Below are 16845 nucleotides of genomic sequence, written 5' to 3' on the forward strand. Positions count from 1 at the left end.
TACATTGCTGGAGTCTAATTTATTGTTCATTAACTTTATGAGCCAAAGAATTAAACTGAGGGACCAAAGCCTGTCCCAGTTCCAGGATAGCTTGCCAAATTGTTTCAAGTGTGAAATATTCTGGATGACAGGGTTCAAACTGAATCTGAGAAACCAACAACTGATCTGTATTCACAGCCCCATGTTAAATCTGCTGTTCTTCAGTGTGATTCCAAGGCTACCTCCTGTAAGTATAACGCTCCTGAGTCTAATTCACCAGGGTCTGCATGCAAGGTTCCAGAAATCTTGGAACCTGCAGTGGTTACTGTGCCTTGGTCCGGGGAGCACTAGCAGCTTGCACAGGTATCTGCCTGGAATTAGTCGGAACCAGAAATGACACACAAGACTGTATTCTGAACTCTGGACTAAGTGTGACTTCCATACCAGGGGAGCCTGCCAGTCCACCTGTCTCCGGCAGAGTCCCAAGTAGTAATTGCACTCCAGAGATTAGCATCTAAGGTTTCCCAACACTCGACAAAAGAATCCATCAGTCTGGAAGGATTGGGAATTGTCATCTCCAAGGGAAGAGACCCATGATTTCCTTCTTTGCTTCCCCATAACATAAGTAAGAGGAGAGAGATAAGAAGACTGTCTAAGGCAGACTATCAGCAAGTCACCATCTTGCTCTGCATTCCCCTTGATGAGTCTTGTTAAATAAACTGGTGGCACTTCCTTGAACAGAAATCATTTTATCTAAATGTTCCATGTAACTTACTCAATCTTGCATCATTTCTGAGGAATTTTGTCTTATTCATCCATACCAAATAGTTTCATCTGTGATTTGGGGGGTCTTTCTTTAATTAACAGCTTGCTTCAGGTCTTGCACAGAGTATTTCAGTAAGCTTTAGGCCAGAACCTTGACTTGGTCAGTTTAAAGTGATCTTTTCTTATTCAGCCATTCTGTAGTAAATATACTTGAATATTTAGGGTGGTAATCTTTCTGTATTGATCCACTTGGGCTCAGCTTCACCTAATGGACAAATGACCTGACATTTATTCTCTAGAAATTTCTGTTATATAAAATAGGGCTGTCCATTTATCGCGTTAACACGATTAACACACTAAACGAATAACTCTTTAAAATTTTTCACTTTTTAACGTCACACCTCCCCCATTAGCCAGCAGCTCTTCTTACTTCTCCCAGCACGGCACTCCAGCAGGCTGCATCTTTCTGCTCCTCACTGCTGCAGCGAAAACACTGCTGCTTCTCACCCTGCTTGCAGTTGTTTCTCTGTAACAGGAAATTCCACATCAGAAGTTTCTGTTACAGAGAGACGCTTTGGGCAGGGTAAGAAGCAGCACTGTTTTCAGTGTAGCCTGCAGCAGTGAGGAGCAGGGGAGAAGGAGCTGCAGAGGAGAGGGGGCCCGCAGGAATTGTTGTGCTGGGAGAGGTAAGAAGAGGTGCCGAAGACAAAGAAAGATGTGATTGGGGTCAGGGGCACAGAAGAAAGAGGAAGCAGAAAAAAGATGGAGAGAAATATGAAGATCACGGGGGGGGGGGGGGGGGGGGGGGGCAGGGGAAAAAGAAGCAGAAAAAAGAGAAAGATGTGGACCGGGGCAGGGGACATGAGAGAAAAAGGAAGCAGAAAAGAAGACAGGTGTGGACCATGGCAGGGGCCATGGGAGAAGGTGGAAGCAGAAAAAAATAAGACGGAGAGAAATGTTGGGGGGGGGGGGGGGGGGGGAGCAGGGAAGGATGCTGGAAATAGGGGATGGGAGGGGAGGAAAGAGAAGGGAAACAATGGTAATCATGAATGGCGGGAAGGTAGGAGATGGTGCCCATGTAGGGGAGGGGATTAGATGGTGCCCTTGGAGGGGAGGGGAGGAGATGGTGCCCTTGGAGGGGAGGGGAGGAGATGGTGCCTGTGGAGTGGAGGGGATGGGAAAGGAGGAGATGGTGACCATTTCAACCCTGTGACCAAGGGCGCGATTAAAATTTTTAATCTCGGGCGTCGGGGTTTTCTGCCTTTTAGTCGATGTACAGCCCTAATATAAAAGAATTTTGGTTCCACTAATTGATGGCAAGACATCCAGGTACTGATGCAGTAAAGCAGCACCATGCCATGATACTTCTACTGCTACTACCATAAATTCTGTTTCATTAGCCAGAGCTTTTTTACATAAAAAAAAAACCCAACACAGATAGCTCTCATATTTGTCATTTACAACAGACTGCTGTATCGTTTCAATATGGTTAGTTCTAATCATAGAGCTACTACAGTGCAATATAATTCTGATAAGCACAAATACTCAAAATGAATGTTAATGTGTATCAATATATGAAAAGTATTTGCAATATACTAGTTCTTTTGTAAATAAATTACCTGCAGTAGATAGCCAGAAGCTCTAAAACTAAAAACTGAGCATCTGGACTCTTAAGAGACTGCTTATAAATATCTTCTTGGTGCAACTTTTACATTGTTAAAGTAGTGTTGTCACATTCAGGTCAATTTTGGTCAAATTTGTATTTCCTCTTTGGCTAGGCAGCTTAGCTACTTCTGTCAGACTTGTTTTTCTGATTTAATTGAAAATTACTTAATACATATCTGAGGATTTAATATGAATATTATTTCCACTTATTCAGATTTTTCAAATTTATGTGTGGACAGATACAGAGGACAGAAGTAGGAGGAGGATAGGTGAAGTTGATATGTTAAATATGAGAAGTTATATCATTATTTACTTACAGCGGGAGAGAACTAGAGAAGAAGGCAGCTAGACAGGGTGGATGGACCAGTTGGTCATTAATCTTCCATCATTTATTATGCTGCTGTGACACTACTTGTCTGTATTATTGCTTGCCTGTGCTACTAGCTAAACTACAAAGATGAGGAGAGAAGTATTTGGATTGTGGAAACAGAGAAACCTGGGAACTCTAGATACTAATATCTGTTAAAAAGAAAACAATGCTCCTGCATGTCGGATTCCAAATCAAAAGTTCATGTCAAAGAAACAGAAAACTTCTATGGGGTAAGGGAAGTTGGTGTGTAAGTAAAAGGTATGCAAGTAAAAAAAGTTTGAGGAAATTCACAACTTTGTACTCTGAAAACTACAGTAGCACCGTCTTCTTGAGATGCTGTTTCCACCGTTTCTTGTGTGACTTGTAAATGTAGGTTTGTTAAGGTTGATGAAATAGAGACTAAAGCTTTAGCTAGTGGCCTGAAATAATGCTGTGCTTTTTCTGCCATGAAGGTTGTAGATACTCCTGGGATCCTGGACCATCCACTGGAGGAAAGAAATACCATTGAAATGCAGGCAATCACAGCACTTGCACATCTGCGGGCTGCTGTACTCTATGTCATGGACATATCTGAACAGTGTGGGCATACTCTGGAGGAACAACTAGAACTCTTCAGAAATATTAAGCCACTTTTTGCTAATAAGGTAGACCATTTCCTTTATCGTATTGTATTACATTACTATTTATTGACTACCGTCCTCCCAACAAAGTGATCAAAAATATTTTACCCCATGTATTAAGTTCCAATGCAGTAATCTTTAAATTCTAGCATAAAGCTTAGCCAAACCCTTACTTTCATTAAAGAATGGTGCTGAACAACATTTTAAAACCATTTAAATATATAAATACAAGCAAAATGAATCAAAACTGATGCCCAAGTTTGAATACTATAAAATCTTGTTTATCTGTGTGATCTTAAAAAATATAAGATGCAGAATGGAGCAGCTAGATTACTGGTGGAGGCTAGATTTATGAATCGTATCACTTTGTATTTGTAGCTGCTCTTCACAGACTGCCTAGCATTCAGAACTTTGCATGAGATGAGGCCAGTTTGTTGCAGTATATACCAGGTTATGCAGTGTGCCCTTGGTGTTTCCATCTTTCAAATGTACATAATCATCTTAGCACATGAAAATGGACAGTTGTGAGCCAATGTCATTTTGGTGAGACAAGCTTCCATAAAATGTGCATCTGTTGAATGATGGTCTTTAAAGGCTATGCATTATTTTGGTGATTTTTGTATCAACTGCAGCCACTAGCTGTTGGGCTTACTGCTGCAAAATGTCATAATTTTAGAATAAATTGTTATACATTGGGGCTCATTTTCAAAGCACTTAGACTTACAAAGTTTCATAGGTTATTATGTAACTTTTTAAGTCTAAGTGCTTTGAAACTATGCCTCATTGTGTTCCATTTTTTTCAGTGACCTGTTTTGAGCATTTTCAGAAGGATAGATTAGAAAATTAATGTTTTGTCATCCCTGAATTTCCTTTCCAAATGCATGCTGTGCCTTTTGTGAAATAGTGTTTGTTCTGTGACACTAGAGGGTCAGATGAAGTGAATTTGCACTTGAGTGGCTGCCTGCACAGTGCTGGCCTCTGAAGAGGGAAGGACTTGGAATAGTTGTAAGTAGGTTTTTGTTAGACTTCTTGAAGGTTATAGTAACTTAAATTATCATGTTTTCTTTGCCTTAGCCTCTAATAATCGTGGTCAACAAATGTGATGTGAAAAGGATTTCTGAACTCCCTGATGAGCAGCAGGTTAGCAATTTTCATCATTTCTCAAAATAATGGTTGGTTAGTGCGTTTCTTTTGTCCTTGAGGATTTTTTTTCAGTGTAATTATGAAATTGTCATTATTTAAGATTTGTTTTCATTATTTTTGTGATACCTTACTATCAGGAAGCAGGAATGAGTCTGACATACAAGCGGGGTGACATTATATGATGGTGCAGGAATGGAACAACCAGATCTCTGAGCTATGTATAAAGGTCTGAGCATGTGTATAGTAACATAGTAAATGACGGCAGATCGGTCCATCCAGTCTGCCCAACAAGATAAACTCATTTTACATGGTATGTAATACTTTATCCGAGTTGGAATTGTCCCTGCCTTTCTCAGGGCACAGACCGTAGAAGTCCGCCCTGCTCCGATTTTATTCTTCAAATACTGGCGTCGCCACCCAATGTCAGCTGACACTCAAATGGGCCACACGGCCGAACTGGAACCCATGCACACCAGAGCCCTCTCATACGGGCCACAAGGCCGAACTGGAACCCAAGCACAACGGGAAAAGGCAAGATACGGCCTCCAAAACTGAACACAATACTGCAAGTGGGGCCTCACCAACGACTCTTCTGCCGGTTATACCCCTCTATGCAGCCTAGCATCCTTCTAGCCACGGCCGTCGCCTTGTCACATTGTTTCTTCACCTTCACCTGCATATCCTCCGACACTGGAACACAAGGCAAGTCTAAAAGTGAGGGCATGATCACAGTTGTGACAAGTGGGAATTAAAATCGTCAGTCATTCACTGAGAAATTCAGCTACTGTACCCAGAAGCTTTGAGTATGCGTACATATCCACCAAACATGGGTAAAGATCCCCTTTTAACCCACAACCCTCCAACGCTGTTCAAACCCTCTAGGGTATATAATGCCCAGGTTAACAACAGTGAAACAATCCTTTGTAACCATTCTTCAATAGGTGGCATGCAATAGCTATTTTCTGTGTGTGAATAAATATCTCCCACTGCTCTGTACTTAGCTCTGTTTCCAGATCCTCTTTCCATGCCACCAATTAGTGGGGTTTTCCCAGTCCTTGGTTGTTCAGGAACTTGTAGATCTTTGACACACATGCTTTTACCTGCCTCCCATATAACAAAATCTCAAAAGATGCCGTGGGTGACCTAATATCTGTTCTAGGCTGCGCAATTTGGTTTGCTATCCGCTAAAATACGTATGAAATATCACAAAATAAAACAGAAATAATTTACAGGAATTAGAAAGTCTTTTTAATTAGTCACCCAGCAGCACAGCATCAGACATCAGTTTCAAGTTATAACAAACTTACAAAATCTAACATCAGTACCTCTGGTAATCATAAATAATTAGACTAATTAGATAAAGAAGGAAGAAAAGTTCCTCATACAAAGGTCACAGAACAGAGAGAAAGCAGAGAAAAGGTAGAGACAGAGAATGAATGAAAGAAAGATTCATAGCTATAGAGAATTAGTTTCTATCAAGGGGGGGGGGAAGTAAACCCCCCTTGGGAAAAATCATAGGCCATTGGATGGATGTGAAACACTCTCCAAGTACGTAGCACATATGAGTTTATCTTGTTGGGCAGACTGGATGGACCGTGCAGGTCTTCTTCTGCCGTCATCTATGTCACTATGTTATGTCTGGTTTTTCAGAGTTCCTTTGTCTGCAGCAGGGTTTTATAGGCTGTTGTGAGCATCCACCTCTCCTCTACCCTGGACCAATCATAGGTGCTGCATATGGGCTGGAGACTTGTAATTGGGACTTCCATATGTGCTGGAAGCTTGCAATTTGTCCTTGCCACACCTCTAACTCACTTTTGTAACAGGATATACCAGGTATCTGAATTGCCTTAGCAACATGAGACCCCATCAGAGGATGTGACCAGACAGAAATTCCTGTCTTGTAACTATCAGTGGAAACTTACAGAAACAGAAATAAGCAGACCCAAAAGAAAAGGCCAGAATATTCCAGAACATATCTTTAGAAATTTTTTGCCCTCTCAGTGCTTAACCTGTAGGTTAAGCTGCAGATGGTGTTTGGTCTGCAGGTCGGTCAGCTCTCCTATAAGGAATTGTCCTACAGAGGTTAATCCATTTTCTTGTCCAAACCAAAAGAAGAAAACCCAAACCTTCCACAAACAATCCAAACGAAACAGTCACAGGAGTAGAAGAAACTAAAGTATGAAGATGATACTTCCTTGTAAAATACGTTGTTTTTATTGTATATTCAGCACACATAAGTCCTATCCAAGTGAACTCAACACAGGCCGTGTTTCATCCAAACAGCTTTCATCAGGAGTCAACTTTTGAGTTTTCTCTGAATATAAAACTTCAGGATAAGTGTTATGCAACAATTGAGCCTTTTGTCCAGCGAGCACTTGTGAAACAATTCAATGAACCCTCTGTATAAAAACTGCCCGCAATCCTGCCAGCATTACCATTTTCCTCTCATCTTTCAAAAATGTTACTGTCCCATCTAGGAGTAAATTCCCTATTCAACCGGTGTGTGTGTGTGTGTGTGGGGGGGGGGATTAATACTAGGCATAACGTTTTTCTTCTAATAGCTTTGTGTTAATCTTCGCCCATACCTCCGTGGTCAATGAAATAAATGGGTTATTTCATTTCTTTTTGTCTACCCCACAAGGTAACCATGCTAAGAAACGTAGTGAAATCAGGTGGCAATCTTTTTGTTCTAAATCTACCCATCTTTTACCTTTCTGATTTTTGCCAGTCCTGAATAGCATTTACCTGAGCCTCATAATAGTACTTTTTAAGGTTGGGGACAGCCAGCTCCCCATCCTTTTTTTTGGGTGCTGTTGAATGTCCAATAAAAGAGTGAAGTTGGTCATTTGCACTGCTGAGGCGATAAAAAACATATGAATGATCGCTATGTGATATATGGTTAAGGTGGAGGTTAAAATCATATATGAGCCTTGTTAGGGAAGATAGAGAGAAACCTGAACACGCCAATTTTTTAATTTGCAACCTCCACAGCCATGAGAGGGTGAGCACATCCCATCTCTCAAAATCCCTGTATGCCATATATTCTCAAATATAAACTAATCCAAATATAAACCAAGAATAGTTGCGCTCTGGAACTTGTTGCCAGAGGATATAGTAACAGCGGTTAGCATGTCTGGGTTTAAAAAAGGCTTGGACAAGTTCCTGGAGGTAAAGTTCATAGTCTGTTATTGAGATGGACATGAGGGAAGCCACTACTTGCCCTGGGATTGGTAGCATGGAATGGTGCTATTAATTGGGTTCCTGCCAGATACTTGTGATCTGACTTGGCTACTGCTGGAAGCAGGGTACTAGGCTAGATGGGCCATTGGTCTGACGCAGTATGGCTATTCTGTTTGGTTTCAATACATTTTTATTGGAAAATTATAAAACAATCATATTAACCCACACAACAAAAATATCAACGTATCCTAATCCTTTTCCTGTCCCCCCGTCCCCAAAAGAAAACTGTCATTCCACCCCCCTAGTTGCCCAACCATCTCCTCCCCCCTATCAACCTCTAAACTGTTTAATCTGCAGCAGGAAACAACAAAGCCAAATGAGTCCATTCCTCCATTGTCGGATCATACCGACCATTGAGTCGATCAGTTAGGATTGCCAAATCTCGAAGATGAGCTACTCACATCAGCCAGTCCAAGTCAGTAGGCCCAGATGTTTGCTTCCAGTGTGCTGCGATTACCCATTTAGCGGCTGTCAAACAAAGTGCCTTAAGTCTAACCTGCCGGCGGAAGCCCGCTGTATTGCTCAGTCCCAACAAACAAGCTTTAGGAGTGAGTGGAAATGGTTTACCCAAAATTCGGGTCAGTCCCAGAACCACTTGAGTTGAATAAGCTCACATTCCTACCAAATGTGAAAAAAGGTGCCTATAAGGACCTTCAACATATAACTGTAGCAGTGTTAGGGAACATAGTAGATGACGGCAGAGAAAGACCTGCACGGTCCATCCAGTCTGCTCAACAAGATAAACTCAGATGTGCTACTTTTTGTGTATACCTGACCTTGATTTGCATTTGCCGTTTTCAGGGCACAGACCGTAGAAGTCTGCCCAGCACTAGCTCCGCCACCCAATCTCCGCTAAGCTTCTGAGGATCCATTCCTTCTGAACAGGATTCCTTTATGTTTGTCCCACGCATTTTTTAATTCCGTTACTGTTTTCATCTGCACCACCTCCCGTGGGAGGGCATTCCAAGTATCCACCACTCTCTCCGTGAAAAAATACTTTGCCCTTCCTTCAATCTCATTTCATGTCCTCTAGTTCTACCGCCTTCCCATCTCCAGAAAAGGTTCGTTTGCGGATTAATACCTTTCAAATATTTGAACGTCTGTATCATATCACCCCTGTTTCTCCTTTCCTCCAGGGTATACATGTTCAGGTCAGCAAGTCTCTCCTCATACGTCTTGTAACGCAAATCCCATACCATTCTTGTAGCTTTTCTTTGCACCGCTTCAATTCTTTTTACATCCTTAGCAAGATATGACCTCCAAAACTGAACACAATACTCCAGGTGTGGCCTCACCAACGACTTATACAGGGGCATTAAAACCTCTTTTCTTCTGCTGGTCACACCTCTCTCTATACAGCCTAGCAACCTTCTAGCTATGGCCACCGCCTTGTCACACTGTTTCGTCGCCTTCAGATCCTCAGATACTATCACCCCAAGATCTCTTTCCCCGTCCGTACATATCAGACTCTCACCGCCTAACACATACATCTCCCGTGGATTTCTACTCCCTAAGTGCATCACTTTGCATTTCTTCGCATTGAATTTTAATTGCCAAACCTTAGACCATTCTTCTAGCTTCTGCAGATCCTTTTTCATGTTTTCCACTCCCTCCCGGGTGTCCATTCTGTGTTACAAATCTTAGTATTATCCGCAAAAAGGCAAACTTTACCTTCTAGCCCTTTGGCAATGTCACTTACAAATATATTGAACAGAATCGGCCCAAGCACCGCTGGCCTTTAATTTCACAGGAGTATAATACCAATGAATAAGCATTCTTATAAGCATTCTCTTTAATCAACACACAAATAGAACTTCTTTAAACACTCATTTCCATTCACTCTGTGTGATTTCGGTACCCAAATCCTGATCCCTGATATTGTGTATCTGGATTTTCAGAAGGCGTTTGACAAAGTACCTCATGAAAGACTCCAGAGGAAATTGGAGAGTCATGGGATAGGAGGTAGTGTTCTATTGTGGATTAAGGTATTATTAGGAAAGGAATGGAAAACAAAATTGAGGATGTTATAATGCCTTTGTATTGCATCATGGTGGGACCACACCTCGAATATTGTGCTCAATTCTGGTCGCTGTATCTCAAAAAAGATATAGTGGAATTAGAAAAGGTGCAAAGAAGGGCGACGAAAATGATAAAGGGGATGGGACGACTTCCCTATGAGGAAAGGCTAAAGCGGCTAGGGCTCTTCAGCTTGGAGAAAAGGCAGCTGAGGGGAGATATGATAGAGGTCTTTAAAATAATGAGTGGAGTGGAAGATGTAAAGCGTCTTTATGCTTTCCAAAAATACTAGGACTAGGGGGGATGCGATGAAGCTACAATGTAGTAAATTTAAAATGAATCTGAGAAATTGTTTCTTCACTCAAATGTGTAATTAAACTCTGGAATTCGTTGCCAGAGAATGTGGTAAAAGCGGTTAGCTTATCGGAGTTTTAAAAAGGTTTGGACGGCTTCTTAAAGAAAAGGTTCATAGACCGTTACTAAATGGACTTGGGGAAAATCCACTATTTTTGAGGATAAGCAGTATAGAATGTTTTGTACTTTTTGGGGATCTTGCCAGGTATTTGTGACCTGGATTGGCCACTGTTGGAAACAGCATGCTGGGGTTGATGGACCTTTGGTCTTTCCCAGTATGGCAATACTTATGTTCTTATAACCCTGTTTGGTGTCATACAAATACCAGACTCCAGTCAGTGTACTCTCAGCCTATCATGTCCCCATTGACAGACTTCAAGCTTCACAATGTCCAATAGTTTCCAGATTCATGAAGGGTTTCAAATATAAACAACTAATCCAGAAGCCTCTGTGTCATCCTTGCATCTCTCATGGGACTATCTTTTAAGCCAATGAACTCTGCATCATTCAAGCATTTTACCTAGGAAATGCTTTTTCTAGTGGCAGTTTTGAAAGATGTGAACTTAAAGTTGTGGTCCGATAACCATGCTCAATTCCATTATAGCAAATGTATTCATCCTCATTTCCGAGGTGTTCACACCTTTTCCATGTTCATGAAGAGAGAGTGCTTCCTACATTTTACGTTAAACATTACAGGCATCCACCCAGGGTAATCCTTCCATTCTCTGAAATGTAAAATGGTTCTCACTATCTAAAAAGAACAGAATCTGCCAAATCTGTGCTGCTGTTTGTCTTTTTCAATCTCAACAAAATAGTTTTTGCGTTAGCCAAGCTAACTTTAGTCATGGGTTGCATTCTGTATCCAATTTTGTTTGGTACTTATCTAGCCAGCAGAGTCAAACCTCATTAAATCAGAGTTGCTGCAGCAATTGTAGCTCTCATGAAACCTACTTCAGTTGACAGCATAGGCAAAGCAGTTATTAAGTCGTCACTTTATACCTTCACTTTGCACTACTCCTTGGAGCATACTTCAATCAGAAATAAAACATTTGATTGAACTGTTGTGATCAAACTTATCTTTGTGAAATCACCAGTTCTCATATTTTTACTTGCGACTGGGCCACTTCTGCTTAGTGGAGAGAGTATTTATAAATAAAGTAGCAATGTATTTGGGAGTCAGCCATGTTCTTGGGAGTCACCCTTGTGTGCACTTGACTCAGTCCTGCTTGTTGCTCAGAATGAATGCTGTCCTTGAATCCCCTTGAGCAGGGATGGCTAAATGTATCCTGCATGACCTTGGGATGCAGCCTACTAAGACCTTTTAGCAAAAACCTTTTTTTTGTTGATTTGCTATCACACATGACTTTGAAGCATTGCAGAGCTAATTGGTGACTGTGATATCAGAATTTCATAGCTGTATGTGAGAAGCTCCTAAAAACATCCACACTGGACCATCAATACTCACCAGAAACTATTACAAAATTAATCAAATATATTCTAACTCGCAACTATTTCCACTTTAACAATATCTACCTACAAATCATGGGCACTGTGATGGGCAGCACCCCAATATGCTAACTTCTTTGTGGCTGAATACATATCAGACCACACCCCTAAATATGGGTATATCGATGACATTTTTATGATTTGGACTGAGGTGGAAGAAACTGTAAAACAATTTTACAGTTCATTCAATACATACCATCCTACAATCAGATTCAAAATTGACTGCTCCCCAGAAAAACTCAATTTTTTGGACACCACAGTTTCAATCAGCAATGGCTATTTACAAACATCCATATACAAGAAACCCACAGACAAATGCAGCTACCTCCACAACTCCAGCTTCCACCCTTCACATACAAAAAAAATCCATTATTCACAGCCAAGCCACAAGATACCACCGTATCTGCTCTGACCGACCCAGGGGACAGAGATAGGCACCTCAGAATCCTGAGTGCATCCTTCAAACAGGCTATAACCCCAAAATAATCTCCAAGAATATTGCCTCCTCCCTCAAAACACCCAGGGAAAATCTGCTACAGTACAAGGAAAAGAAAGCCACTTACAGAATCCCCCTTGTAGTGACATACAACCCAGAGCTGGAAAAACTGAGGAAAATCATGAGCTCTGCAGCCACTACTCCAGGAGGAGGAATTACTGAAAGAGATATTCCCATCCCCACCACTGCTGGCCTTCTGACAGCCACCCAATTTAAAACACAAACTAGTGAGAAGCAAGCTCTCAACAGAGACCCAAAAAGAAGAGAATGGCACACATATTTGCAATATATCCAGCTGCAAACTATGCCAAAACATTTCACAAGACCCCACAGTCATTCGCAAAGAAAAAATATTCAACATAAAGGAATCCTTCACACGCTCATCTTCCAATGTAGTATATGTCATCCAGTGTGTAAAAAAGAAAGTGACGAAGGGTGCTATATTGGAGAAACAAGCCAGATGCTGAAGAAGAAATTTAATTTACATAGACATATGAAAAATGCTAGTGACAACCAGGATGTTACCTCTGTGGGACAGCACTTTACAAAACCAGAACACTGTACCAGTGATTTTATGATGAGAATACTGAAAGGAAATTTTAAAACAATAAAGGAATGCAAGACCTTTGAATTCAAAATTATTAAATATTTTGACACCCACCAGACAGGACTTAACAAAGATCTGGGTTTTCTAGCCCATTATAAACCATAAAATTCCACTGCTCTGTCACCCTCTGATCACCATGCATATCTCCCTGTTCCTCATCCCCTCAGCCCTTCCTGTCTTTCACCTAACCCACCCCTCCCTCATCCTTTCTTACTGTCACTGAAATACTTTGCTGTTTCACTTATATATTTTTATTTTTATTACATTTGTACCATGCGCTTTCCCACTCATAGCAGGCTCAATGCTGCTTACATATTATATACAGGTACTTATTTGTACCTGGGGCAATGGAGGGTTAAGTGACTTGCCCAGAGTCACTGTTACTTATCAAAATTTGCTTATTTCTGATCTGACGAAGAAGGGCTACCTCTGAAAGCTAATAAAAAAAAAAATGTATTGTTCATTAAAAAAAAGGTATCATCTTATGTTCTATGTTTTATTTTATTCTATTTCTATAGAATTTTAAAAGAAATTCACATATTTTAATGAGTATAAACCAGTTATCACAAGCTTAAAAAAAAAAAATCATGCAGCCCATGCACACATGCAACCTACAATTGAAAAAATTGGACACCACTGTTCCTGAGTATAACACAGTATTTGGACCTGCTGTGAAAACTTTCAGCAGCACATGAAAACCGTGGTTCTCACCAGTAGCAGGTATTTCAGTGGATGGTAGGATTGGTTTGACACATAATCCCCCCCACCCACCCAACCTCCCTGAGAATTGCATTCTTTCTGAGCCATGGAAGCGCTTGAGGAGACGTTCCATTTGAAAACAGCAGCACATGCTTAGAACTTTATGCTGAGCTCTGGGAGAGCTGTTCATTTTAGCACTGTCACATGATGTTGCCTCATTTATGTGCCTGTTCAGTTCTGCTGTCTAAGGAAAACGTGTTAGGGGTGAGAAACAATGCTTTATATGTGTTGCTGAACACTTTCTCAGTCAGGGAGGGCTAACCATTGTTTTTATACTCGGGGGGGGGGGGGGGGGGGGGAGATTATGTTCTCTCTTGAGGAAGTGTGTATTTTGGCATACAGGTTACATGCCATGTTTTTTTTGTTTTGTTTTTTTTTTGCAGAATCTCAAACTTAAAGAGAAGTATCACTGTCTAATAAGGCATTTGTGTGTTGCCTTTCCCAAAATAAAATTGCAAATAAATGCATGTTTCCCACTTTATTCAAAGTAAAACTTGTCTAAATCTTAAATCACAGGACCTGACAGCATGGAAATTGAGCAGCATTTAGTGTCCCCCTTGGGTCTGCCAGCACCAATTCAAGATATTTTGATAGCAGCAAGAAAGCTAGCAATCCTACCCGTTTCCTATCTTACTGTCCTTGTTTTTGTCTTATCTATGCTAGACAAGTGGGTTATGTCCTTTTGCCAGCAGGTTGGAGGCAGAAAAGAAAGCTCAGAGCCAAGTTTACTCCTATAGGGGGCTATTGCTGCCTTCTGCTATTCAGTGTTTCAGTGTCTTAAGCAGATGGTGCAGGCATGTAGACAGGTGTGGCAGGATTGCTTTTCTACATCTTTTCTGTAAAGACTGGATTTTTTTCTATTACACCACAATCAATATATATAACATAAATCTACTTGTAAATTAATTTCTTGTTGATAAAATGTGTTGCAGAAATGCTTGCAAATTGTATATTTCAGCAAACCAACTATTTTTTTTTCTGTTTCAGAACATTTTTAAAGAATTGGAAGTAGAAGAATTGCCTGTAATTGAGACGAGCACCTTGACAGAAGAAGGTGTGATTAAGGTTAAAACTGAGGTCAGATTTTTCTTCATTTACATGTTTTATTATTAATGAAAAAAAGCAGTATTCTAGGAACAATAATCCTCTTTTATTGTATCAAAAATAATTAACCAATAATGAAAAAAAACAATATTCTAGGAACAATAATCCACTTTATTGTATGTTAAAAAAAATTAAAAATCAAAAAGCTCTTATCAAAAAATAATTAACCAAAATTACATAAAAACATTTTTCAAATATTTTTTAACAATACAAAGAAAAAGAAGTAAATTTGGAGACAGTGATGTGAACATTGTGTTATATGTATCATGTCTTTAGTTGAACTGGGCATCAGATAAGTTTATTGATTTATGACTATTTATATACAGTAATATGAAAGTATTTACTCCCTCCTGATTTCTCCTATTACTGTATATATTTATATCACACTGAATGGTTTCTGATCTTTAAACAAATGTAATATTAGACAAAGGGAAGCTGAATAAAAACACAGTTTCTAAATTATTACTTCATTTATTTAAGGAGCAAAGTTTCACCCATGTGACATAGTAACATATAGAGGCATATTTTCAAAGCACTTAGCCTTCCAAACTTCCATAGGTTTCTATGGAACTTTGGAAGGCTAAGTGCTTTGAAAATAAAGACCACAGTGTGTGGTCCATCCAGTCTGTCCAACAAGATAAACTCATTTTACTTGGTGTGTGATACTTTATATGTATACCCGAGTTTGATTTGTCCTTGCCTTTCTCAGGGCATAGACCGTGGAAGTCTGTCCATCACTGTTATTGTACTAAGTTCTGAAGCTAACATCGAAGCCCCTTAAAATTTACACTCCAGCCCATCCCTATCTAGTCATGATCAGGGCATAGACCATAAAGGTCTGGCCAGCTCCCATTTTGTTTCCCAATTTCCGGCATCGCCACCCAATCTCCGCTAAGATTCCGCGGAACCATTGCTTCTAAACAGGATTCCTTTGTGTTTATCCCATGCATGTTTGAATTCCTTTACCATTTTCATCTCCACCATCTCCCGCGGGAGAGCATTCCACGTGTCTACCACCCTCTCTGTGAAAAAAAACTTCCTGATACTAGTCCTGAGTCTGCCTCCCTTCAACCTTAATTCATGTTGTCTAGTTCTACCGCCTTCCCTTCACCAAAAAAGGTTAATTTGCAGATTAATACCTTTCAAATATTTGAACGTCTGTATCATGTCACCTCTGTTTCTCCTTTTCCTCCAAGGTATACATGTTCAGGTCAGCAAGTCTTTCCTCGTACTGTTTGCAATGCAAAATCCCATACCATTTTTGTAGCTTTTCTTTGCATCGTTTCCAGTCTTTTTACATCTTTAGTAAGATATGGCCTCCAAAACTGAACATGGTACTCCAAGTGGGGCCTCACCAATGACTGAATTAAACCCACATAATTGTTAAATGTTTAGGTCTTTTTACCACCTCTACAAATCTTCATATATCAGTTACTCACAATTTGTGGAGCTAAAAGATCAAGGCTGCTGTTTATGAGAGAGGTAATTTATTCACTTACCAAGTATATTGCTACAATTAATATTTTCTCATGGGAGGATGGAACTACTGCATAAATATGCTGGCTGTATCTATCGCTCCAACATACAGAACTGAAGCAGCTATTTTTATACACTTTGTATTTAACAATGATTTACAACGCTTCAACAAGTTATCTTACCCAGGATCATCTAGTCTTCTTTCAAAGCCATCTGGTTACCCTCACCTGCTAAACCACATTCCCATGTTTGTTTATGCTTCCTCCTTTCCCAGGCCTGTTTGCCTGTAAGGATATCATATTAGATCATAAATTCCTGGGCATCACGATTTATAGCCTTTGCCCTTTGACTCTACTCCAGGGTGCATAACTGTGTTTATTATCTACGGTCCCCCCTTGAAGGCCTTTAGTAAGGGCTTCACTGCTTTGAACCCTTGCTGTAGTTCCATCCATTCCTGAGGGAAGCAATAGGTTCTTTTTCAAATGTATATTAGGGTTAAAGGGACCATAGATGTGAGTCACAGTTCATGTCAACCCCTTTACAGATATCGGGCTATGTGTAACATGACAATGTAGTTATAGTGAAATGTAAGTTGCCACTCTTCAACCTTCCCCGGGCCTTATGCTACTTACAATATCTTCCCATCTAAATGATCCCAGAGGAAGATAACAATGCTAGGCAAAGGAAATAATAAAATATTTAAACATCATCATCAACATACATCTTCAATCTGTGTTAATATGTA

The 16845-nt window shown here is 40.3% G+C and overlaps 1 protein-coding gene across 1 annotated transcript in view; it reads left to right on the forward strand.

Moving 5' to 3' along the window:
• The window catches only part of GTPBP4 (GTP binding protein 4), a 108686-nt gene that overhangs the window by 49523 nt on the left and 42318 nt on the right, over positions 1-16845 (forward strand). Inside the window, exons 7-9 of the mRNA XM_030198836.1 lie at positions 3232-3423; positions 4474-4539; positions 14508-14597. Of these exons, the coding sequence (XP_030054696.1) occupies positions 3232-3423; positions 4474-4539; positions 14508-14597 (348 nt within the window). The remainder of the gene's footprint in view (positions 1-3231; positions 3424-4473; positions 4540-14507; positions 14598-16845) is intronic.

Source organism: Microcaecilia unicolor, chromosome 1 (assembly GCF_901765095.1).
Source record: "Microcaecilia unicolor chromosome 1, aMicUni1.1, whole genome shotgun sequence".
Taxonomy (NCBI): domain Eukaryota; kingdom Metazoa; phylum Chordata; class Amphibia; order Gymnophiona; family Siphonopidae; genus Microcaecilia; species Microcaecilia unicolor.